The sequence below is a fragment of the Pan troglodytes genome, chromosome 5 (genome assembly GCF_028858775.2).
Source record: "Pan troglodytes isolate AG18354 chromosome 5, NHGRI_mPanTro3-v2.0_pri, whole genome shotgun sequence".
NCBI lineage: Eukaryota > Metazoa > Chordata > Mammalia > Primates > Hominidae > Pan > Pan troglodytes.
Genome location: NC_072403.2, coordinates 72558307 through 72585936, shown reverse-complemented (window position 1 = coordinate 72585936; position 27630 = coordinate 72558307). Strand labels below are relative to the sequence as shown.

The 27630-nt window shown below is 33.4% G+C and overlaps 1 protein-coding gene and 1 long non-coding RNA gene across 6 annotated transcripts in view; one reads left to right on the top strand and one right to left on the bottom strand.

Annotated features, from left to right (window-relative positions):
- LOC112208034 (protein eyes shut homolog) overlaps positions 1-27630 on the bottom strand; it is a 327262-nt gene that overhangs the window by 156426 nt on the left and 143206 nt on the right. For all 5 annotated transcript variants that reach the window (XM_054685938.2, XM_054685939.2, XM_054685937.2 and 2 more), the window contains 3 exons: positions 16607-16741; positions 15410-16354; positions 11351-11464 (listed from right to left, as the gene is read on the bottom strand). In XM_054685938.2, coding sequence (XP_054541913.1) covers positions 11351-11464; positions 15410-16157 — 862 coding nt within the window. In that variant the 5' untranslated portion in view covers positions 16158-16354; positions 16607-16741. The remainder of the gene's footprint in view (positions 1-11350; positions 11465-15409; positions 16355-16606; positions 16742-27630) is intronic.
- LOC134810315 (uncharacterized) lies at positions 1533-20739 on the top strand. The gene is made up of 3 exons (XR_010158059.1): positions 1533-1671; positions 5220-5287; positions 17353-20739. It is a non-coding gene; the product is annotated as an uncharacterized LOC134810315 (long non-coding RNA).

Sequence of the window (27630 nt, the reverse complement as noted above, 5' to 3'; positions counted from 1 at the left end):
GGCATATATTTGGCAAATATCAAAAGAGGCTGAATTAAAATTCTGGTAGAATTTTTAAAATAAATTGACAAGTGGATTCTAAGATTTATATGTATATGCAAAGGATCTAGAATAGTCAGAACAATCTTAATAAAGACTAAGAAACTGGAAGATTTGTTTTATAGAACCTCAAATTTGATATAAATATACACTAACCAAGAAACACTAGTATTGGCTAAGGAAATAAAAATAGACCAATAGAACAGAGATTACAGAACTAGACATACACACATATATATTTAATTTATTTATGATAAGATCTCAAGCAAATCTATGGGTAAAAGGAAGTTGCCACATGGTGCTAAACTGTATTTCCATATATTAAAAAATTAAACCAACCTTCTATGAAATGTAAAAATTAACTGAGTGGATTATAAACCTAAACAGAGGACTAAAACTGTAAGTCTTCTAGAAGAACGCATTGGATAAATTCTTTGGGATTTTGGAACATGCAAATGTTTCATAAAGAAGGCACAAAACATACAAAATGTGTTTTAAAATGATAAATTTATTTTATTAACATTGAAAACTTTTGCTCATCAAAGTACATGGAAAAAAATTTTAAAGTATGCTGGGTGTGGTGGCTCACACCTGTAATCCCAGCACTTGGGGAGGCCAAGGCAGGTGGATCAGGAGGTCAGGAGATGGAGACCATTCCGGCCAACATGGTGAAATCCTGTCTCTACTAAAAATACAAAAAAAAAAAAAAAAAAATTAGTTGTGCATGGTGGCACGTGCCTGTAGTCCCAGCTACTTGGGAGGCTGAGGTAGGAGAATCGCTTGAACCCAGGAGGCACAGGTTGCAGTGAGCTGAGATTGCACCACTGCACTCCAGCCTGGTGACAGAGCAAAACTCCATCTCAAATAAGTAAAATTAATTAATTAATTAAAAGGCAAGTCAGAGACAGAAAAAAAAATTTGTATTATATGCATACATGACAAGTGACCTCTATCCAGGACATATACAGTTTTTCTACATATCACTAATAAAAAGACAACTTAAAAATGGCAGAGTGAGTGAGCCATACTGGCTTTCAATGACTACAGGATATTACGGGCCTTATATAAATATACACAGATACTACCATATTATTAAATATTTCATTGACATTTTCATGAATAAACCAGAGAAGCAACATATTATATTGATTTAAGATCAAATCACTGGAGTCAAATAATTCCAAATTATACTTATATTTCTGCCATTCCCTCAAATGGTAAAATAGAGATGAGATTATCTATTTTATTTACTACTTTATGGACTTTCTGATAAAAAGAAAGGTGCATATTAAATAGTAGTTAAAAATAACCAAAGGACATTAAATTAGTATACCAAAGGGATAGCTGAACCCCCATATTTATTATAGCATTATTCATAATAGTCAATATATGGAATCAACCTAGATGTCCATCAAGAGATGCTTGGATGAAGAAAATGTGGTCTATATACACAATGGTATACTATTCGGTCATAAAAAGAATGGAATCCTGTCATTCCTGGCAACATGGATAAACCTGTAGGATATTATATTAAGCGAGATAGGTCAGGCACAGAAAGATAAATACTGCATGTTCTCACTCATATGGGAGAACTAAATAAAATTTGAGCTCATGGAAGTAGTGAGTAGAATTGTGAGTATTAGATGCTGGGAAGGGTAGGGAAAAGGAGGATAGGGACAGTTTGGTTACTGGATACAAAATTATAGCTAGATAGAAGGAATGGTTTATGGTGTTCTACAACATTGTAAGGTGAATGTGGTTAACCGTAATTTATTATATATTTTCAAAAAGCTAGAAGGGAGTATTCTGAATGTTCACAACACAAAGAAATGATAAATGCTTGAAGTGATGGATAAGTTAATTACTCTGATTTGATCCTTACATATTGTATAGATATATCAAAATATCACTCTGTATCTTATAAATATAATTATTAAGTGTCAACCAAAAAAAGCAAAAGGAAAAAATAAGTATTCTATACATTGAAGAACAATAAAAAGACGTTCAAATTGGCATATATGTATATCTGTTTAATAACTTTAGCTAAATTTATGCTTTATTGAGCATTCAGCTCTTTTCATTTTATAATCAATTTACACTCTCATTTCTCAATATAAGCAATAAAGTTTCATTAGCCTCCTGAGATCTCATAATTATCAATAATTACTATTTATTAAGTATAGTATACACTACCTTGTTGGTAGACACAAACTATTTTGAGACAATTTTTTGTTTGTTTGTTTGTTTTGTTTTGAGACGGAGTCTCGCTCTGTCGCCCAGGCTGAAGTGCAGTGGCGCGATCTCGGCTCACTGCAAGCTCTGCCTCCCGGGTTCACGCCATTCTCCTGCCTCATCCTCCTGAGTAGCTGGGACTACAGGCGCCCGCCACCAAGCTCGGCTAATTTTTTGTATCTTTTTTTTTTTTTTTTTTTTTTTTAGGAGAGATGTGATTTCACTGTGTTAGCCAGGATGGTCTCGATCTCCTGACCTCATGATCCATCCACCTCGGCCTCCCAAACTGCTGGGATTACAGGCGTGAGCCACTGCGCCCAGTCCAATTTTGAGACAATTTATAGTAGGGTGGAGAGCACTTGGAAATAATGTTTTGCCAATAAATCTATGGAGGATTCATCACAATGGAAGAAATTAATTGGAAGATTCAGAGGAAGACTCAGTTCTTTATCTGGATGGAGTACGGTAGCAAAGGAAATTGTTCATGTTAGTAATTGATACAGAGCCTTTGCTTTTAAATGTTGTGTTATTGTGGATTATGCTGTGTTTGGAAATAACAGTCACCATCAATGCTAATAATTATCATAGTGACTAGAGAAACAAGAAGAAAAATGCTACAAAATAAAGTTTGACAATGTAAAACTAATAGCAACCTAGAATAAGCTTATATAAACACCTGCCTATTCAATGCCTTAAAAATTATTTACATTATTAAATGTGATAAACATTTGCCATAAATTATCATTCCAAATTTTATAAATACTAAGTCTTAACATTGACTATACATGTGTGCTTATCAGCTCATGTGACTCCATTATTTTTTAAAATTCCACTTATGAGAGCAAGGACTAGTTCAATTCTCTACATGGCAGGGGGTTAGAGATAGGGTTAAATTGACAGAGATTAATTTTCCAAACTCTATCAGAATTGAGTCTCAAAATAGGATTAAAGTTCAATTATTAAAAATGAAGAAAGTTATATCTGATTTAGCTCCTGCCTGCTTTTCTTTCCATGAGCAAAATTCTATTCTTCACAAATTCTACCCACTGGTGAGGATTACTCAAATGGAGAAATACGTACTTTACATTGGAAAATATTTTGTCTACCCTCTGATCTAAACTGCTAACTAAATGTCTTACACTATTCTCTACTAGTCAGATTGGATCTCTTGTTATCTGTCCAAAATGGTAGCTGAAGTTACCATCATTGAATGCCATTGCAAAACCTTTTTAACATCACTCATCTTGGATTCAAACATCCCAGCATCCTTACAAATAAACTTTCCTATCTTGAAACTAAATTTGTTTATGGTAGCTTTAATTTAGTCAAACTAAAAACAGTGTATTTTCTGACAATCACCTGTTTCTATGTCAAATTCACACTTGAAAATGTGTCATTAACTAATAATGTATAGCATAATAATTTTAACATTTCCTGGCATTGATCAAAAATACACATTTAAAAATTTAGCAATAAATCTTATAAAATTTGAATAAATCACTTTCTAATGGATGCATAAATCCTACATAACATTTCAAATTTGGGATTACAATTAAGAATACATTTTCATGTGGTCTTATATTATATTTTAATTCTTAATTTTACTTTTATAATGTTTGAAATTGAAGTTTGACCTTATGGCTAATGATTCTTATTTTTACTCTATTTCACAATATGTGAGATATCTGAAAAATCAAGAATTTGTTTTTCTAAGGGCTCTTAAGTTTTGAAATATGATTGGCATACTCTATACCATATTTATTTGCAGTCTTAATGTAAATTTGCATTAGATGTGAGTTATTAAACTGCTTTAGGTATGACAATTATAATATTCCAAATTATATGAATTCCAAAATTCTGTTTGGAAGGAAATTCAAGAGCAATGAGAACTTGACATAATGGCTAATTTTATAATAATCACTGGTTGATATGGCATTAGGAATATTAATTTTCTATAGTTTTACTATGGCTCATTAGAACATAATATTGATTATGAATCCAGACTCATATTTCAAATAATATATATTAATATGCACAGTTGATCATGGTAGAAAAATATACGTATATTGGTTTCTGAAGAGTTTTGAAGAAACCAATAATAAAATATTAGAAAATATGTATCAAATAAAGAGATAGATGGTGTATTAGTTCGTTTTCATGCTGCTGATTAAGACATACCTGAGAATGGGCAATTTGCAAAAGAAAGAGGTTTAATGGACCTACAGTTCCACGTGGCTGGGGAAGCCTCACAATCCTGGTGGAAGGCAAGGAGGAGCAAGTCACATCTTACATGGATGGCAGCAAGCAAAGACGGAGAGCTTGTGCAGGGGAACTCCTTTTTTTAAAACCATCGGCTCTCGTGAGACTTATTCACTATCATGAGAACAGCATGGGAAAGATGTGCCCCCATGATTCAATTACTTCCTACCGGGTTCCTCCCACAACACGTGGGAATTCAAGATGAGATTGGGGTGGGGACACAGTCAAGCCATATCCGATGGATAGATACAGACATATTTTATACATCTTTTAAATGTGATGCTTCCTGTATACATTTGGCACAGGCTGTACATCTCAAAATATTTTTTAAAAAAACCCTATTATAGTTACCAAACCTTTATAGGGTAATCACTCTAGTTTGCTCAAGATAGCACCAGTTTATGCTCATGGGGTAGAAGACAGAATATTGCTGAAGTATCTCAGTTCTCTCCAAATATTAAAATGCCATTTGTCCTGGATGTTTTAACCAAGTACTATTATTTATGGTTGCACTAAAACAAATAGGGATGAGTTTGATAAATCACCACTTGGTATTTTATATTCTGCCATCATCTTTTCCAGAAGTGTGAGATATAGAGTTATACATAAGCAGAAAATTATTTTTAACATGAGGATAATATGGTAATATAACCAGTGATAACACATCTCTCTTTTTCAATGCTTTCCAGATGCAGATTTTATTGTATCAATCATTCAAAGACAGCTTGTTGGACTTTGAAGACCCAAGCAGACAAAAGTAGGTAATTCCTTCTTATTTCAGTTGGTATGCAGAGAAGCTACTAATAATGCTACTCTTCCAGCACAATGTTTCCAGGCTGCCAGTGAGCTTGGTCAGTAGGAACACAGGAAATTATGAGTTATGTCTATGTTATATATGAGAGGAAAATTGAGGCTACTAGTTTTGTCATAGGGTTTATAGATAATTGTCTGTATGTTCTTGCTATAGAGGTTTGGTCAATTATTGTGTGGTACAAAACAGTGGTCAGTAAACTATAGCTGTAAGCTGAATAAGGCCTTCCACCTATTTTTGTAAACAAAGTTTTATTGATATAGTGAAATCCACACATTTATGTTTGTCTATGGCTGCTTTCATGCTGCAATAGCAGAGTTGAATCATTGTGATAGAGACCATATGGATCAAGAAGTCTAAAATATTTACTATCTAACTCTTTACAGAAAAATTTGCCAGCCATTGGTATAAATCTACAACTATTTACATACTTTACTATGCACTGATGAACATTTCTTATTCTACAAAAAATACTTACTTTTTAATAAAACTAAGTTTCAAATTTGTTTCCCTAGAAAATCAATGATGAATATGTAGTTGCCCCTAAACTGTGCCACTATTAATGATCCACTGTAGGATATTAGTGACATTACTGACTATATACAAACCAGAATGCATACATTAGTTGAGCAATCATCAGCATCTACTTTTAAAAATGTTAGTAAATATTTTAGAAGACTGTCTTCTGATGATGAGCTAGGTTCATAGGCAGGTCTTCTTACATATCACTCTGTGAAGCACGTCTTTTCATTTAGATCAAATGACTGTCCCAAAATTATTTTTGTCATTTTTTATCGCAAGTTCCTCTGTGCATACAAAAAGTAAAGTGATAGTTGTCAATGTGTCAGCTCAGCTAGTAGACAACTTCACTTACAGTTAAAAAATGCCAGCTTGGGCTGTGCGTGGTGGCTCACTCCTGTAATTCCAGCACTTTGGGAGGCCAAGGCAAGTGGATCGCTGGAGGACAAAAGTTTGGGACCAGCCTGGCCAACATGGCAAAATCCCGTCACTACTAAAAATACAAAACTTAGCCGGCTGTGGTGGCATGCACCTATAATTCCAGCTACTTGGGAGCGTAAGACAGGAAACTCACTGGAGCTTCGGAGGCGGAGGTTGCAGTGAGCCGAGATTCACCACTGCACTCCAACCTGGGTGAAACAGTGAGACTCTGCCTCAAAAAAAAAAAAAAAAAAAAAAGTGAGCCATATTAATAAAAGCAGAAACTTCAAATTGATAATCAGTTAATTCCAACAATGGTTTTCTTTTTCCCTCCAATTCATTAAATTAAAATAAAGTTTTGCAAGTTTATTCTGTCAAAGGCAAGACATCTGACAATGTTGGTAGTGCCATTGGGAATTTGTGAATTCAGCAAACAATATTCAAAAATAAAGTTATTGGTTCCTGTGGTGAAATTTTAAATACACATTTTGTTAAGTATGTGGCATAATACATTGTTTTGATCAAATATAGAAAAATGTGGAGCAGAAAATATAGGAAATGTATTGTGGTTCACACATAGTTCATATTTTGTTTCAAATCAGTCATGATATTCACACAACTAAAATAAAAACTGTAGTTTCAAAATTCACAAATAATTTTAAATACTTATAGAGTAATGGAACTAATTTGTTGTGACAAAACTATTATTGAAAAAATTGTAACATGGCATAATGTGCTTTTTTTCTTGCTTCTTTTCATCAACATTCAAATTTAGAAATGTTTAAGTCTCTAAAGAATGACTTTGAAAATGAATCTAAGGGTGCAGGGAAGCTTTGACATTTTGGTAACAGAATGCTCTAGCTGCATCTTGCTCAAAATCAGTTTCAAAAATTTGATTAAACAGCTAAAAAAATTTAAGTACCAAAGAAATCAGTTTTTGAACATTACAGTAAGTTGCATTTTTTAGATAAAGCATTGAAGTTTATTCCTCCATGATTCAAGAAAGACACTTAGCAAATTTAATAAGATTTCAAAAGTATATAAGATTTTAAATATTATAACAGTGCTTTGGAATAGCTGGGCTTTTGGGAAGCATTTGAGGGGGCTCCTAAATTTCAAGGATAAACTTACATACTAGAGCATAATGGAAATAAATTGAGAGAGTCAACAACTTTGCAGTATCTAAATTTAGCCAAACGTTCTAAAGAATAATAAATAGAAATCATTTACTTCATGAATATCTTGGAAAATGTTATCTAACAAACTGATTTTGAATAAGTAAAATATAGAACTCCTAAAAAATATTTTATCCTTGAAGAGGTCCTTCACATCCCTTGTAAGTTCTTTCCTAGGTATTTTATTCTCTTTGCAGCAATTGTGAATGGGAGTTCACTCATGATTTGGCTCTCTGTTTGTCTGTTATCGGTATATAGGAATGCTTGTGATTTTTGCACAATGATTTTGTATCCTGAGACTTTGCTGAAGTTCCTTATCAGCTCAAGGAGATTTTGGGCTGAGACAATGGGGTTTTCTAGATATACAATCATGTCATCTGCAAAAAGAGACAATTTGACTTCCTCTCTTCCTATTTGAAAACCTTTATTTCCTTCTCTTGCCTGATTGCCCTGGCCAGAACTTCCAACACTATGTTGAATAGGAGTGGCGAGAGAGGACATCCTTGTCTTCTGCCAGTTTTCAAAGGGAATGCTTCCAGTTTTTGCCCATTCAGTATGATACTGGCTGTGGGTTTGTCATAAATAGCTCTTATTATGTTGAGATACGTTCCATGGATACCTAGTTTATTGAGAGTTTTTAGCATGAAAGGCTGTTGAATTTTGTCGAAGGCCTTTTCTGCATCTATTGAGATAATCATGTGCTTTTTGTCGTTGGTTCTGTTTATGCAATGGATGACATTTGTTGATTTGCGTATGTTGAACTGGCATTGCATCTCAGGTATGAAGCCGACTTGATCGTGGTAGACAAGCTTTCTGATGTGCTGCTGGATTCTCCTTGCCAGTATTTTACTGAGGATTTTTGCATCAATGTTCATCAGGGATATTGACCTAAAATTCTCTTTTTTTGTTTTGTCTCTGCCAGGCTTTGGTATCAGGATGATGCTGGCCTCATAAAATGAGTTAGGGAGGATTCCCTCTTTTTCTGTTGATCGGAATAATTTCAGAAGGAATGGTACCAGCTCATTTTTGTACTTATGGTAGAATTCGGCTGTGAATCCATCTGGACCTGGACTTTTTTTGGCTGGTAGGCTATTAATTATTGCCTCAATTTCAGAACCTGTTACTGGTCTATTCAGAGATTAAAATTCTTCCTGGTTTAGTCTTGGGAGGGTGTATGTGTCCAGGGATTTATCCATTTCTTCTATATTTTCTAGTTTATTTGCATAGAGGTGTTTATACTATTCTCTGATGGTAGTTTGTATTTCTGTGAGATCGGTGGTGATATCCCCTTTATCATTTTTATTGCATCTATTTAATTCTGCTCTCTTTTCTTCTTTAGTAGTCTGGCTAGTGGTATATCTATTTTGTTGATCTTTTCAAAAAACCAGCTCCTGGATTCATTGATTTTTTCAAAGTTTTTTATGTCTCTATCTCCTTCAGTTCTGCTCTGATCTTAGTTATTTCTTGTCTTCTGCTAGCTTTTGAATGTGTTTGCTCTTGCTTCTCTAGTTCTTTTAATTGTGATGTTAGGATGTCGATTTTAGATCTCTCCTCCTTTCTCTTGTGGCCATTTAGGGCTATAAATTTCCCTCTACACACTGCTTTCAGTGTGTCCCAGAGATTCTGGTACGTTGTGTCTTTGTTCTCATTGGTTTCAAAAAACATCTTTATTTCTGCCTTCATTTTGTGAAGGACGTCTTCAAGGAAAACTACAAACCACTGCTCAAGGAGATAAGAGAGGACACAAACAAATGGAAAAACATTCCATGTTCATGGATAGGAAGAATCAATATCTTGAAAATGGCCTTACTTCCCAAAGTAATTTATAGATTAAATGTTATCCCCATCAAGCTACCACTGACTTTCTTCACAGAATTGGAAAACTCTACTATAAACTTCATATGGAACCAAAAAAGAGCCCACATAGCCAAGACAATCCTGGGCAAGAAGAACAAAGCTGGAGGTATCATGCTACCTAACTTCAAATTTTACTACAAGGCTACAGTAACCAAAACAGCATGGTACTGGTACCAAAACAGATATATAGACCAATGGAACAGAATGGAGACCTCAGAAATAACACCACACATCTACCACCATCTGATCTTCAACAAACCTGACACACAGAAGCAATGGGGAAAAGAGTCCCTATTTAAGAAATGGTGTTGGGAAAACTGGCTAGCCATATGCTGAAAACTAAAACTGGACCCCTTCCTTACTCCTTATACAAAAATCAACTCAAGATGGATCAAAGACTTAAACATAAGACCTGGAATCATAAAAATCCTAGAAGAAAACCTGGGGAATACCATTCAGGACATAGGCAAGGGCAAAGACTTCATGTCTGAAACACGAAAAGCAATGGCAAAAAAAGCCAAAATTGACAAATGGGATCTAACTAAACTAAAGAGCTTCCACACAGCAAAAGAAATTGTCGTCAGAGTGAACAGGCAACCTACAGAATGGGAGAAAAATTTTGCAATCTATCCATCTGACAAAGGGTTAATATCCAGAATCTACAAAGAACTTACAAATTTACAAGAAGAAAGCAAGCAACCCCATCAAAAAATGGGCAAAGGATATGAATAGACACTTTGCAAAAGAATACCTTTATGCAGCCAATAGATATGTGAAAAAATGCTCATCATCACTGGTCATTAGAGAAATGCAAATCAAAGCCACAATGAGATACCATCTTATGCCATTTAGAATGGTGATCATTAAAAAGTCAGGAAACAACAGATGCTAGAGAGGTTGTGGAAAAATAGGAATGCTTTTACACTGTTGGTGGGAGTGTAAATTAGTTCAACCATTGTGGAAGACAGTGTGGTGATTCCTCAAGGATCTAGAACTAGAAATACCATTTGACCAGCAATCCCATTGCTGGGCATATACCCAAAGGATTATAATCATTCTACGATAAAGACACATGCACACATATGTTTACTGCAGCACAATTCACAATAGCAAAGACTTGGAACTAACCCAAATGTCCATCAATGATAGACTGGATAAAGAAAATGTGGCACATATACACCATGGAATGCTATGCAGCCATAAAAAAAAAAAAAGGATGATTTCATGTCCTTTGTAGGGACATGGATGAAGCTGGAAACCATCATTCTCAGCAAACTATCGCAAGATCAGCAAACTATCGCAAGATCAGCAAACTATGGCAAGATCAGTAAACCAAACGCTGGAAGTTCTCAGTCATAAATGGGGGTTGAACAATGAGAACACATGGACACAGGGAGGGGAACATCACACATTGGGGCCTGTTGGGGGTTGGCGGCTAGGGGAGGGATAGCATTAGGAGAAATACCTAATATAGGTGACGGGTTGATGGGTGAGCAAACCTCCATGGCACATGGCATACCTATGTAACAAAAGTGCCCATCCTTCACATGTAACCCAGAACTTAAAGTGTAATTTAAAAATATATATTTTATCTGCATTTTATATCAAAAAAAGATGTAATAATATCTTCCTTTAGCAGACTTTTTTTAAAGAAATTAACAGAAACCTCATCATGTGTTCAGTGAAAATGTCCATAATTTAAAATTTAATGGTTAAGAAGTGTCAAATAAACACATGAATAATTTCAAATTCATTGGTCATAAATGCAAGTCTGAAGAAAGATGTAAGTAATTTTATGGTGAAAAGCATGTGAACTGTTGTTCAGACTCTTCTTATGCCATAAAACATTTAGAAGTAGTATGATTTAATTGTATTAACCAAATTGATTTATTAAACTTTACCATAAAAGAGTTCAGTGTATATAAATTCTAAAATCGTATTTTTCAATAATAAAGGAAATATTTCACATTTAATTTGAAATACATAGATAAAATTAAAGTTACTTGTGTATATGGATGTGTATATATGCATTTTTTACCTGAAAATTGCTCATCACATTCACAAATGAAACTATTTGAAGTAATATTGCTGCAGTTTCCATGGAAACAGACATGTGGTTGACATTGGCCAATTATTTCTGAGCAATTCTTTCCTATAACAATGAAAAAAAGTTTTTTTTACATTGGATATCAATATTATAACCATCAGTTTTCCCTCAATTCTTTAATAATGAAAATATCAAATTCTGACTAAAGTAATTTCAGTTATGAAACCATGTTATACGATGATGCATTTAAATTGAAATAAAAATTAATTTTGATACTTTACATAAGTTTTCATCTTCTGACCCCAGACTATAATATCCAAATATTTTTTCTGGCTTGTAGTATTTGAGCTTTATTTAATTTACATAATATTTTAAAATTTTAATTGTATTTTCATGATAGATAATATTCATACATTTAAGTACCAGTTTTTCAACATACATTCATAGTATTGCAGTGATAATTTACAAAATGACACATTCAAATGTGTACTGTTTCTCAGACTTACCCCCTAGCCAAGGGAACAATTCAAAAGCAGAAATGGCTGCCTGGATTCTCAGAATATGTGCACAAACTTCCAAATTCAACACTTCTTTGCACTTGCTGGCATATCAAATTTTCCAAATCTCACTTACACATACTATTGTGGTCCCACTATATCAGATATATATATATATATATATACACACACACACACACACACACAGCCTTCCATAACATACTCATTCTATGCATATTTAATCATCTTATAATACCTTAGTAGAGGAATGTGCCTTGAAAATCCCAGGGCATAGCAAGTGGACAAATGTTGTTACAAACCAACTGCATGTAATTTGGCAATATGTTTTTTCCCCAGTTTAATTAAGCTCTTAATTTAATTTATGAGCAGTTTTTGCCATTATCATTGATATCTTTCAAATTCCTTATATACTGACATCCCTGCCTCACTAATGCAGAACTTTTTTCTTCATTTGCCTCCAAGCAACCCTAAATGTAATGAAAATATAAATAAAAATCATTGTGTTTCAAAAGGTTTTCCAAACATAAAAACTAAATTAACAGTATAACGCTGTTAATTATACTGTTAACAGTATACTGTTAACAGTATACTGTTAATTATAATAGGCCACACCCTAATTAAAACTTAGTGAGTTTTATGAGCTAAATTGTGCCCACCCCCGCCAAATTCATATGTTGAAGTTCTAACCCTCAGCATCACAGAGTATCTATATTTGGAGATAATATCTTTAGAGAAGTACGCAATTAAGGTTAAATAAGGTCAGTAGGGTGCGTCCTAATCCAATGTGACTGGTGTGCTTTCAAGAGGAGAACATTTACACACAGATACATACAGAGAAATGACAATATAAAGACACAGGGAGAAGACAGCAGTCTATGGACCAAGCAAATAGATCTCAGAAGAAACCATATCTGCCAATCTTTGACTTTTGGCATCTAAAACTGTGAGAAAATAAGTTTCTGTTTAAGCCATCCAGTCTACGGTACTTTTTTATGACAGCTCTAGCAAACTAATGCAGTAAGCATTCTCAATTGTTTTGACAATTCTACATATTTCATTATCTTCTTTGATTTTTAAAATTGAAGTAATTATTTATAATTAAAGTGGCAAATGGAGTATTCTTAATGTTATAAAAATAAGTAAGCATTATTCAGGCATTTTATAGTGCTCAAAGCTTAATGATTTAAAGCACCTATGGCTGTAAGAAAGAAAGAGAAAGAAAGAAACAAACAAAGAGAAAGACAGAAAGAGAGAAAGGAAGGAAGGAAGCAAAGAAGGAAGGAAGGAAGGAAGGAAATTGAGTAGGAAGCAAACCATTCTATGCAGTTATAATAAAACCACTAAAATAATATCCCATAAACTATGAATGCATACACGCAAATTAATATTCTGACACATAGTAGAAATTTTCTGGCCAAATGTTCTTTAAAACTCTTTGGACAGGTGAAAATGGATGCTTTAAAGACTGTCTATTAAATTGCTTTATCATTCACTCCAAATCAGCAATTTGAGTGTTTTCACATTTTCTCTAGTCTTCCTTAACTTTAATCACCTGATATACCCCAGCGGAAAGAAGACGTATAACTTGCACCTTCTATCACCAATGCCAACACAGTCAAATGAGAATTTGATCCACGTTATAGAGACAATATATTCAGTGGCTATTATTGGTATTAACTTCTATAATGATCTTGGTACTGAGCTATCAAGTTCAAAATGACTATTTGAAAGATTGGATTAGGTGAATTTTACAGCCTACAATGGCTTATTGAAGTCTTCTATTACATCTTTTTATTTTATCTTATTTTATTTTTTGAGACAGTCTCCCTTCATCGCCCAGGCTGGAGTGCAATGGCGCGATCTCAGCTCACTACAAACTCTACCTCCTGGTTCAAGGTATTCTTCCGCCTCAGCCTCCCGAGTAGCTGGGATTACAGGCACCCGCCATTATGCCCGGCTAATTTTTGTATTTTTGTAGAGACGAGGTTTCACCATGTTGGCCAGGCTGGTCTTGAACTCCTTACCTCAGGTGATCTCCCTGCCTGGGCCTCCCAAAGTGCTGGGATTACAGGCATGAGCCGCCTCCAAGTCGGCTCCCATTACATGTTATCACACAGCCTCTTTAAACTTGGCTCCAATGGAGTCAGCCTCAGGCACAGGGGAGAAGGAATCCCCCTAAAGCCTGCCTAACAAAAGTACAGTTAAATCCCTGCAGGTGATCTGCTCTAGATATATCTCTGCTCTAACCTTCCTTCCTCTTTTATGACCAAAATACATACCAATCTGCTGTTTTCCTATACTATTATTATCAGCCGTGTCAAATATTTCTCTTTGTTAGATCATCGTGGTCTTATTTCACTTGTAACTCTCCATGCCAGGTCTGTCAAACCCTCAAATAAATTCTTTCACAAGTTTCCAAGCTTTAAATGTTCCCTACATTTTTTCAATCTTTCTCCTCACTTTCCTCCGATGACCCAGATTCCTCTAGTATATTCTCAAGTAGAGAGAGTTTTATTCCCTTCAAACTTCACGTTAGCCTCAGGCAGCATCATTTAAATTTTTTTTAGATTGCCTTTCCTCTGGCTTAATTACTCACCAAACATCTTTTTACAACCTTCTCTGATTATTGCCTTTTATTGAGCTTATTACAACCGTTATTAATTATAACATCTTCTTTCCATCCTCGTCACTATTGGTTATAAATCACCATTTGGATGCCACACCAACATCCATTTAAAACATTGCTCTTGGCTCACAATTATCTGTTCCTCTCCAATTCTGCCAAGCAGTTTCAATCACTTCCCTTCAACCATAGTTCCCTAACTTCCTCTACTGAGATGCATAATTTATTTTCAAGTTATCACCTATCTAAGTACCATAATCTTGGGAATTCATTCAGTGACTAAAAGCTTTTATATTATTCTGATAATCTTATGTTTTAATGTATGAGACGTTAAGAATGAATGTTGGGAAAGATGTAGATATAGATATTTCACTATTAAACATGTTTCTAAGAGCCCTCTTTCAGTTAAGCAAAAAGCTTATTTTGGAGGATCCCTGATAGGATTTGTATATGTCCAGAATCTATATTCAGCCAAATCTAAGGAATCTATTAAATTTTTTATTTATTTTTATTTATTTTATTTTTATTTTTATCTTTTTTGAGACGGAGTCTCGCTCTTTTGCCCAGGCCAGACTGCAGTGGCGCTATCTCGGCTCACTGCAAGCTCCACCTCCCGGGTTCACCCCATTCTCCTGCCTCAGCCTCCCGAGTAGCTGGGACTACAGGCGCCCGCCACCACGCTCGGCTAATTTTTTTTTTTTGTATTTTTAGTAGAGACGGGGTTTCACCGTGTTAGCCAGGATGGTCTCGCTCTCCTGACCTCGTGGTCCACCCGCCTCGGCCTCCCAAAGTGCTGGGATTACAGGTGTGAGCCACCGCGTTTAAAATGTACTTTGATTTCTGTTAACAGTTTATAAATGCACTGTGTTTCTCTATTTTAATAAAATTATATATTTTAAACAATCTTACCTGTAAATGGTGGGTGACAGACACATTCATATGCTTGCTCATCCCAATTTTCTCTTTTATTAATGCAACTGCCATTATTTTTACATGGTTTAAAAGAACATGCATCAAGTTCCTGGCAGTATTTTCCAGAAAATGGAGGCTGGCAATGGCAGCTGTATGTCTTGCTCCAAACTTCACTAAGACATTTACCATGACCAGAGCAAAATTCTGAACTCAGAGATTCCTGGCAGAACTGCTGTTTCACTGTCACATTTAGTCGAAGTCCCAGTGGACAAGGTGATGGACCACTTGCCATAACTGTGATAAAATAATGTGTCCCAACACTCAGCCACTTAGAATTAACAGTGTGCATTCCTTTTAGTCTGCAGCCAAAAAGTAACTGATCTTCCGTTGTGGTATTTTGCACACAGCCAACGAAAGATGTTTCAGAAACATTCATCAAATTTATTTCTGGAAATTGAAGAGATGGTTCAGAAGAAATTACAAGGATATCTCCTAATTGAATTTGCAAAGGGCAAATCTGGGGAACAGCTTGATTGCCTGAAGTATCTATTTTAGTGTTTACACCCAAAAACCAGCAATCTCTGTAGAAGTCCAAGCAGATGTTTTCTGTTAGTGTCCAATTTACCACATATGATGAGGGTTGTGGATGCCATTCTTCCACCAATTGCCGTCTACATGTTTTTCCATTTATGAAAGAGCTGTGAAAAACCATCAGGCTCAGAATGATGATTGATTTGTCAGTCATTTTCGGGTAACTGTATTTTACAGTTTATCATAAAGAATAGCTGCAAAATGGTGTTTTAAGTATTACCGGAAATTTCCAAGTAAAGTTGTGGTTAGGGATTCCTGGGAATTGGAATTGACCTTTTTTCTATCCCCAAAGTAGCTTTGATGACAATGTGCTTTGATGGAGAAACAGGAATTCAAATGTTGTAAATATTCCTTTAAACAGAAAAAAAACATATATTGTTAGTGAAGTTTTCCCTAAATTAATAATATAGAAAATGCTAGCTCTTTTTGTAGATTTCATAAGAGCCTACACTGCAAAGATAGTGTCACCAGCAGCTGGGGACCTTCTTTGGGAAAGAAGGCCAAGAAAAATATGATCAAGATATGTTGATCTGGTCAATCTTTATATAGTCACCTGATTCTGAAAAGTTCTGGTTTCATGACATAATTAAGCCAGCAACTTACTGCGGTCTTTTGTGTTTTCTCTTTACACCAAACTTCAATCTAATCAAAACACAGCACAGCCAAGATTCTTTTACAGATGGTTTCAATTTTCTTGGGAGATAAGCATTCCTCTTCTGATTAGTTTTCAAAAAACACCTTTAAAACATAGAAGAGTAAACACCATTTAAACATATTTTTCATGTAATATTTTATATAAAAATAAGCCTTAAAATAACTGATAGTGATAATCATGTTCCTTTTATGATAATCCAGAGGATGGGAACTCCCATATATATGTAAAATTCTGTTGTGCAAATGACTAACCTAGAATGAGTCTTCTGTAGGAATGGTGGAAGGTGCCAGATAAAGAGGGAAAAGAAAGTCACAAAGCAGTAATGAAAAGATTATAAATATAAGTAAATAAAGTAAAAATAAATATAAGTTAAATGGTAGTAACTGAAAGGAGGGGTCAGCCCATCAATTCTGTTGTTCCAGAGGGCAAGAAAACATAAAGGATTTCTGAGTTTAATATATTGACCTATTTTTTTTAAAAAGGTAACTACCAATTATTGAAGGTTTTCTCTGTACAAATCACTCTACTACTTGATTAACAAAGAAACTGCAATCCTCACAATTAAACTCAAATTTTGAGAGGAAAGGTAAATGACGTTAGTGAAAAAAACGTGTTCTTTGGATCTCAGTTATGTTATTCGTTTGTTTAATGTCCTTAGGCAACCTGAGATTTAATTCTCTCCACTTTCAAATAGGTACACCAGGGAGAAGTACACCTAATTAACAAGGTAGTATTGAAGATGGAATGACTACGTAAACATATATGAGTCACTCAATAAATAGTAGCTTTTATTTTTGTTATTGTACAATTTCATCCAGCAGGTAAGTGGTATATGTTGGATTAAAATTCAGGTTTGTCAGATTCAAAATATCGGCATTTTCTACTGTACCACAAAGATCAATTAAATGTTGTTAAAATACATTATGGTATGCCATTATATAATTTATTTGTTAATTCATATCAAATCTTTATGGTAAGTCTAACATTTTAATGGGTATTTTAGATCAGGCAGAAATCAAATTTGAATTATAAATTACCTCTTTGCAATTTCAGTTCTGCATATTATAAATCTATGAAATATAAATTCATGTGACAAATAACACAAATATGCATATAGAAAGATAAAATACAACTTCTACATAATTAAATGTTCTACATAATCATGTCAATTTCAAATATATTAATCACCTTGTTAATTTTATAGATTTAAATTATCAATCTTGCTAAAGGTTTAAAAAATAATTCAAACAAGTATATTTGAGCTCAATCTATGTGCAAGGCAATATGCTCAGTACCAAGATTCATCAATAATCAGTTGGAATAGGGTATCAATGGAAGGAATTAAGAACTCAATGAAGGAGACAGATCATTAGACAAGCAACATCATCAAATTGCTATCAACAAAATAGTCTAATGGTCTGAGACATGTAGCAAGGACATTTAGTCCAATCCAGGAAACAAAATCTAAGCTAAAATGATAAAACGGAATCACCTGGGAAAATTGCCAAAGGAAAAATGTTCCAGGAGAGAGCATCTACATCTAAAGATTTTGAGGTGAATGTGACGCTGGATGCCTTTAAGGAAGTAAGAGAAGTGGAGCTTTCTCATCAAAGAGGGAAAAGGAATTACAATTAAAGATAAGCACTCCATTTAGGAAGAGATTATATCAAGAAGGAGCAGCCATTCTCAGTAAAGGAGCTCATATTTTATTCGAGAGCAATGAAGAGCCTCTTGAAGATTTCACATGGATGGTTAACAAAATAAATAAATAAATAAATCCTCACTTAACTTTGTCCATAGGTTCTTGGAAACTGCGACTTCAAAACAACATATGACAAAATCAATTTTGTTCTCTCTTCAATGTTATAATGAAAAGACAGAGAAGGAAAAGATGTTGAGGACCAACATGTTGTGTGTCGTTTTGCTTAAAGTCACAATTTTGAAGAACCTGTCAACTACATTGAGAACTCACTATAATTTAATAGCATTAGTCTAGTTTCAAGGTGAGGAACATATTGGTGAGTGCAATTAAAAGAATTGAGACACTTGTGGAGGAGAAAACAACTCTAATGTAGTGAAACAATAATGAAGACCAATTAGTACAGAGGCAATACAAATATAACACTCGTGAAGTCCATAAATATTGAAATGGTAGAATTACTACATCTCCAAGGCTGTTGGCCTAAAGAAAGAGAAGAAAATCCAGGAAGACCAGTTGGAGCAGTAAGACGGCAAGGAAGAGGGGAGAAGTCTGATTCACTTGTGCATACGCTCAGTTTAAGGTCTATCTGAGTGATTTTCTAGCACAAGTGTTCAGAAATCACAAGAGAGAAAGTGAGGTTTTAGAGAAAGATATGAATCACTAGGCAATATTGAAATACTTTTGTACCTGTAAATCACAAATTTACAGTAGTAGCAACTTGCACAGGTGTATTATTTTCCCAGCAGCTTAGTTGAAAAGGATACACTAAAGATTAAATAGCAAATGAGTTAAACACAGTCACAAATTTATTTCCACATGTAAATGCGAGGAAACAAATTACATTTGCTTTGAAGCAAAATTAGGCCTATGTGACATTTTTAGACCGACTGCAGATGTGAGCCCACATTATTGTGGGGCTAATCCCATGGTTCTTAGAGCACGCTGGGTCTCTAATTATTGTGGATTTATGTTTTCAAAGAGAAAGTGGCTTGATGCATTGCATTTCTGCCTTGTGAAAATTTAAATAAATGAAAATAGCAGCAAAGGAAAAAAAAACACTAACAGAAAAACATCTATGAAGTCACTGTATATCTATACATGCTGAATACAAAATGCTTTGGATTTTATTGGGAACTAGAGTAATATAAACATTATAAATTTGAAAAAGGTGATGTAATTTTGACCCCAAAGGTATGATGTTATGTGTCTCAGTTTTTCATTTATAAAGACATTCTTCAAACCCTGTCAAAATAGCAAGCCAAATGGCATTCTCCTCAATTCTAAACACACATATTGATTAAAATCAGGAAGTAATTTTATCCCAGGTGATATTACCATTAACATCTGATAAATTCTTGAGCCAAGAAGTCCAGAAACCCAGAACTACGATGGAGCCATTGACAGCATTTCACATAATTACAACCATAAAATCACTTGACAGGCTACGTTACCAGAAAAATATTTCACAGGAAAATATGTGTAATTTCAGAACTGTATGAACTGTATCACTTTTATAGTAGCTTTGTAGTTAGGTTATTCTAACAATAAAGTCCAACTTAAATTCAGTAGTTAAGAAAACATGAACAATATTTCTTCTTTCACAAACAGCTGTCATCTTAAATTACATCTTTTAAAAAAACACGGTAATAAGTTTAAACAAATAAGTTTTATATAAGCCAAAAAATAATTTGAATAGAACATGCTCATTATAATAGTTGCCATATAATAGGCATTCAATTAAAGATAGTTGAGTAGAGATTGGAGATGATGGATGTAATTTATTTCTATTTGCACTCAATAGACAGTATTATGAACTGTGGAAGCCTTTAATAAGCTTGTAGTTGATTCTATATACCTGATATTTTTCATGTTTCACTTCTTTAAGAACTATGGCCTCCACAATAAGCAGCTTTTTATTTGTATAAATTATACATTGTACTTTCAAAACATATACAAAGAGGAAAGTTAGAAATAGAAGAGATAAAATTAACAGATATAAAAGTTCTCATAGTTTATGCCTGTGCTCTAGAAAGTAAGCAACAAATTTTACCTACCACAGATTGGACTAAAATTATAGGAGTGAAAATGTGTGTTTCAGAAATGCTACCAGCAGTGTGAATGATGAACATTTTAGCAAGGATACTAGAAAAGGGAAAAAAATGGTAAATTTTAAAATAAAACTGAGAGTACTAGAGAAGAGACAGCTGATTTATTCATATTTTTTAAGGGAGTAGTGACTGACTTTATCGATTATGCTCCTACTATTGGGAGACACCAGTCCTTCTTTAGTACACTGTCGTGATTATGACAATGATCCTGTGAGGTACATAGTCACGGCCCCATTTTAAAAATGAGAAAACTTAAGTCACCATAGTGTCCAAAGAAATGAAAATAAAAAGAGTAAAAAATAAAAAATAAAATGAGAAAACTGAAGCACAGAAAGATTAAGGACTTGCCCAAGCTCACACAATCAATAAGCAGTGGTGCATGTATTGACCTGACTCCAAAACACATGCTCTCAGTCACATTTACCATCTCATACACAAATGCACACACCCAGTTAGGCTTCCGAGGCAAAGGAGGCAGGTAATTTAGGAGAAAGAATATTCACAACATGATTGCCAATAAGGCATAGGATTAAACAAAGTGGCTCAGGCAAAAGATGATAAACAATCCTGGAGAACAATAATACTCAAGAGACAAGTGAAAGAAGGTATCTCAAATTATCCTTGCATTTTGTTAAGAAAAACAAAGAAAAAGGTTTTCAGAATTTTTAGAGTTGGCACTTTTATAAATTATGAAGTGAGTTTTCTATATTTGATTATCATAATGGTGGTAAACTCAGTAACTGGTCAGTTGATGCTATAAGAGCAGGTAGATTTGAGTGGTATGGTGGGATTATGGGAGAGAAAAATCAAATTTAAAAAATCTTTGAAAAAATTGTCTATGGAAGAAGAGTAATTCAGTAATCAAGTTGCCAAAATAGAGTTAAAATCTCATTTCCTACATCAACTTCTTCATAAAGCTGTGTTTAAACTCAGATCTCTAGCTTGAGCACCACTCTACAAGTGCCTTCACATTATAGTATCCTTTTTGAAGAAGAAATAATAGGCAGAAATGTACCTTCATTCAATTCCCTCTTATTTCTGTCTCCCAGGTTTATATAATCCTAAAGTAAATAAACAGTCAGGAATGAAGTGATTGTAGGGAATGTGCAAGGGTCAGTGATGTCAGGAGGTAGAAAGAGCCACAAGACTGTCACAGATGAGCTGAAGAATGAAGTGCATTGTGGATTACCCTTGGGGGTGGGGGAAGGTCAGAACTTTTTGTTTTGCTCATCACTCAGCTACTTACAAATGTATAATTTTATAATGCTTTTTAACATGCTTAAATGTTTAGGGATTAAATTTAATATGTCAGTATTTAAAAAATATTTTCCTTTTTAATCCACACACTCTATGAGTAGGCCTCAGAAATTTTAAATAGCTGTATTAAAGAGTACTTATTAGAAACAGTTTGTCTTCTGTGAAGGGAAATCGGTTTTCTGTAAGTAAGCTAGAATGGAAAATAATTGACAATAGTATCACTATATCTGTGAATGTCCATGTATACATGTGCGTTTGTCTGTGTGTGGGAGAAGGGAGGTGTATGCAGCCTTCATCTCAATTTGAGTCATCACAGCATATTGGTATTGTTAGTTATTTCTCTTTTGTAGATGATTAAAATGAGAATTTAAATGATTACATTGAGGTTTCATTATTCAACTCTTTTAAGATCATATTTCCTATCTCTTAACAGAGATAATATATTTTTCTAGAATATTTTATATTTTAATAAGGAAAAACTACATTTAAGAAAAACACCTAAATTATCGTTGCCATTATACAGTTGGTCTATAGTATATGGATTAAAAGTGGTAAAGGAAATGGAAAGAAACATCAATATATTGTAACTGGAGTAAAGAATGACACTTGGTAACTCACTGATTATAGAGTATAAAAGATTTACCATTCAAGATATCATTTCAATTGCAATTATAAATTTTGTATTAACATTTCTTTAGCTTGTGGTTAAATTTTTATCAAAATATATAATTCCATATATGACATTATAAAAAAGTATAGAGATTATTGTTGACATATTAAAATATGCTGTAAGAAATTAGTTTTTTTGAAACACTTTAAGCTTGCCTTAAAAAATATTATCTAGACAACTTTGCCGTTATCTAGAGGGTGAAAATATTATTATTAAACAGAAATGGATGAGACCATAGCATCATACACTTACCAACATGATTATTTGCTTTTGAAAAACAGAGCTGGTTTTATAAAATAAGATTTGAAATAAATTATGCCTTATTTTGTACTTCCTTTTCCTTTCTCCACATATGGTCTTATAGATTATTGATTTTTTTAAAAAAATAAGTATAACTTCTTTTCCATTGTCTGTGTTTTAGCTTTCATGAAAAAAGGTTCTCTGTTTAAACATTGACCTTTCATTGAAATTAAGATAGCTTAAGTATATAAAAGTCAAAGGCTATATGCGACTTATAGACAAAAATGTTTTGCTTCCATGTTTTGACAATTATGAATAAAGCTGCTATAAAGAGCATAAGGATGTCTTACAAAACTAAACATACTCTTACCATGTGATCCAATAATCATACTCAACTCACACAAATCATACTTTGGGTATTAACTCAAAGAAGTTGAAAAATTACATCCCAGAAAATCCTGCACATGGATCTTTATTATATTAACTTTTTCAGTACATATTTTGTTTAAAAAATTTAGTAGAGTTTTAAATTTACAAAGTTATTAGGAAGAGAGTGCTGAATGTTCTCATGTATACCATATTGTCCAGTTTCTATGATTTTTAATGTTTCATATTAGTATAACACATTTGTTACAATTAATGAGTTAATATTAGGATATTAACTAATGAATTTTACTTAATGTCAATGCTTTATTCAGACTTTTTCATTTTTTACATTATGTTCTCTTTTCTTTTCTAGGATCCTATTCAGGCTACTACATTACATATAGTAGTCATATCTTCTTAGGCTCTTCCTGGTTGTTACTTGTCTTGTTTTGATGACCTTGAGATTTTTTAGGACTATTGGTTAAGTATTTGTAGAACACCCTGCAGTTATGATTCATCTGATTTCTTTTCCATTGTTGTACAAAAGTAATATGTACTGGGGAGAAAGACCACAGAAGTAAAATCTTCTTTAAGAAGTGAAGCAGTGAAGTGTCATTTTCATCACATCATATGGTATATAAGTAGTCACCATTAATGTTAACCTTGATCACCGGTCTTGAGGTAGTATTTGTCAAGTTTCACCACCACTCTTTTAACCCTGCCTCCATTGCCATACTAATTCTTTGGAATGTAATAAACTTTACTTAGTTTTGGAAGAAACTATTAAACTGTTTTCCAAAGTGGTGGTACCATGATTTTTAAAAAATGTTTACCAGCAATTAATCAGGAGTTATTATTACTTTGCATCTTTGCCAGCGGTAGCAGTGTGAGTTCTTTGGATTTTAGCCATTTAAATAGGTATTTACTGGTATCTCATTGTTGCTTGCTTAAATTTCTAATGACAAATGATGTTGAACACCTTTTTATATGTTTATTTACCATCTGTATATTTTGGGGGTTGAATTGTCTATTCAGATCTTATGCACGTTTAATTAGTTCTTTGTTTTATTATTATTGAGTTTTAAGAATCCTTTTACATTTGGATAAAAATCCTTTATCAGATATGTGTTTTGCCAATATTTCTCCAAGTAGTTATTTTTGTTCTCTTAACAGTGTCACTTCAGAGCAGATTTTACTTTTAATAAAGTCCAAATTTCCATTTTCTGTCATGAATTATGCTTTCGGTGTTGTATCAAAAAATGTATTGCCAAGCCCAGGGTCATCTACATTTTATCCTATGTTTTCTCCTAGAAATTTTGTAGTGAAGTGTTTTACATTTAGGTATGTAATTCATTTTGATCTAATTTTTGTGAAGAGTGTAAGTTGTAAATTCAATGCCTATGTTCATTTTATTTGCATATGAATATCAAATTCTTCCAAAACCAATTAATAAGAAGACTATACTTTTGGCTTTGAATTACATTTGATTATTTATCACAAATTAGTTGACTACATTTGTTTGGGTCTATGTTTGGACTATCTATTCTGTTCCATTGATCTACATGCTTGCTCTTTTGTCAATACCAGGCTACCTTGATTATTGTTGCTTAATGGTTAAGTGTTGAAATAAGGCAGAGTGTATTCTCCAACCTTATTTTCTTCAGTATTTTGGTGGTTATTCTAGTCTTTTGCCTTACCATAAAAACTCTATAACCAGGGTGCCAATATTAGCAAAATAGCTTGATGTAATTTTGATTGGGATTGTACTGAATCTATGGATCAAACAGGTAAGAAGAGCCTTAAGTATATTGAGGCTCCCAGTCAATGAACATGAAATCTCTTTCTATTTATTTATAATATTTATTTAGATTTTTATCAGAGTTTAGTTTTCCACATATAGGTCAGTACATAGTTTTGTAGGTATATACCCAATTATTTATTTATTTTGGATACTATTACAAATGGTATTATTTTTCCTTTAAATATTAGTTGTTCATTGCTGTTACAGGGGAAAGCAGTTGACTTTGTATACAGTATTAAATTTTATCCTGGACCCATGCTATACTGACTTATTTAAGGCATTTTTTAATATTTGGGAATACAGACCATTTTATGTCTTTCTTATTAGTCTGCATATATTTTCATGCTTTTATTTTGTAATTGCACTAGCTAGAATTTCCTAGTGTTGAATAGCAGTGATGAGAGGACATTCTTGCCTTGTTCCAGACCTTTGGAGGAAAGTATCCATTTTTCTACACGAATTAGCATAACTGTAGGATTTTACAGATGTTCTTTACTAAATTGCTGTTTTTCTCCTCTATTTTTGGCTTTCTGAGAGTTTTCATCCAGATTAGTTGTTAAATTTTGTAAAATATTTTTTCTGTGTCAGTTTATATAATCATAAAATATTTTTCCTTTAGAGTATCGATATGGTAGATTACAATGATTAATTTTAAAATGGAGACCTAACTTTGCACTGTGGAATAAATTACTGTTTATATATTTCTATAATAAATAAAAAATTTATTATTCTTTTTACTTATTGTTGGATTCAAGTTTAAATATTTGTTGAGAATGTTGTGTCTATGTTCATGAGAGTTATTAGTCTATAGTTTTCCTTTATTTTAATACATTTCTCTACTTTTGGAATTAGGGTAATGCTAGCCTCAGGAAATGACTTAGGAAGTGTTCCATCTGCTTCCATTTTACTGGAAGAGGTTATTTAGAATTGGCATCATTTCTTCCTTTCACAGTTGATAGAATTTACCAGTGAATTAATCTGAGGTGATTTCTTTTATGAAAGAGTATTAGTTATTGATTCAATTTCTTTAATATATGGAGGCCTCTTCAGATGATCTTTTCTTGCATGAGTATTGATAGTTTGTGTCATTCAATAAATTTGTCTATTTTATCAACATTTTCAAATATTGAGACAGAAAATTGTTTTTAGTATCCTTTTATATATCCTCTTAATGCCCATAGGAACAATAATGGCAATCCCTGTTTGATTTATTATATTAATAACTTGTGTCCTCTCTCTCTTTTCTCCCTTGATTAGCCTGACTAGAGTCTTTACCAATTTTATTCATATTTTCAAATAATAACTTTTGTATTAGTTTATTTTCTTTATTGTTTTTCTATTTTTAATCTTACTGAGGTCTGTTCTAATTTTAATTATTTCTCTTCTTTTGCTTAGTTTGGCTGTTATTTCTCTAGCTTCTTAAAGTAGAAGCTTAAGTTATTGATTATAGATTTTACTTTCTAATATATGCATTTAATGTTATACGTTTGTCTCTGTGCACTGCTTTTTCTGGATCTCACATGATTTGACCAGTTATAGTTTCATTTTCATTTAGTTCAAAATATTTTTTAAGTTTCTCTTCAGACTTCTTTGATCAATGTGTTATTCAAAGTACACTGTTAAATTTCAAATAATTGGACATTTCTTCAACTATCTTTCTTTTACTGAATCCTACTTTTATTCCACTGTGGCATGGGGATATATGTTTTATGATTTCATTTTGTCTTCATGTGCTCAGGTGTGTTTTATGGTCTAGAATGTGTGCTATCCTGCTAAATGTTCTACACAGTCTCAAAAGAATTCCTCCTGCTGTTGGATAGAGTACTCTATAATTGCCAATTATATCAAGCTGTATTATAGTGCTGATTGGTCAAGCATATCTTTATGAGGTTTCTGCCTGCTTGGCTTATCAGTTACAAATAGGGGTATTTAATGTATCCAACCGTAATGGTGGGTTTTCTCTTATTCCTGTCTGTTTTATCACTTGTCTAATATATTTTGGCATAACGTTGCTAGGTGCATGCACATATAGGATTGTTATGTCTGTTTGCAGAATTGATTCCCTGAAGGCTGCTTTATCTGAAATTACTTGAGCTACTGAAGATTTCTTTTGATTAGTGGGAGCATAATATATCTTTTCTCGTCTCTTTTAACCTACCTGAGTCTTTATATTTAAAGTGTTTCTTGTAAATAGATTACAGGTGGGTCTTGTTTATTTGTTTTTCTCCACTCTGATAAGCAATTTTTTTGTAACTGTATTTCATTGATTTCCATATTCCTCTTTTTCTATGTGCTCTGGTTTTAGTTGGGTACTTTACATGATTATTTTTATCTTCTCTCTAAGAGCACCAATTACACTTCTTTTAATTATTGTATTGATTGTCCTGAGGTTTACAATATCCTTCCTTCCTTTCTTTTTTTTTTTTTTTTTTTTTTTTTTGGCAGAGTCTTGCTGTTGCCAAGGCTAAAGTGCAATAGTTTGGTCATAGCTCACTGTAACCTTGATCTCCTCGACTCAAGCAATCCTCTGCCTCAGCCTCCCGAGTAGCTGGGTCTACCAGCACATGTCACCAGAGCAGACTATGAATTTTTTTTTTTTGAGACAAAATCTTGCTATGTTGCCCAGGTCTTGAACTCCTGCCTTCAAATGATTCTCTTACCTCAGCTTCACAAAGTGCTGGGATTACAGGCATGAGCCATCACACCCAGTCACAATATCCTTTTTTAACTAATTTACTTTGATTTTTAAATAACAGTATTCTGCTTCATGTGTAGCACCTGTACCTTATAACAGAGTATTCCTAATTTATCTCTCCTAATCTTTCTGA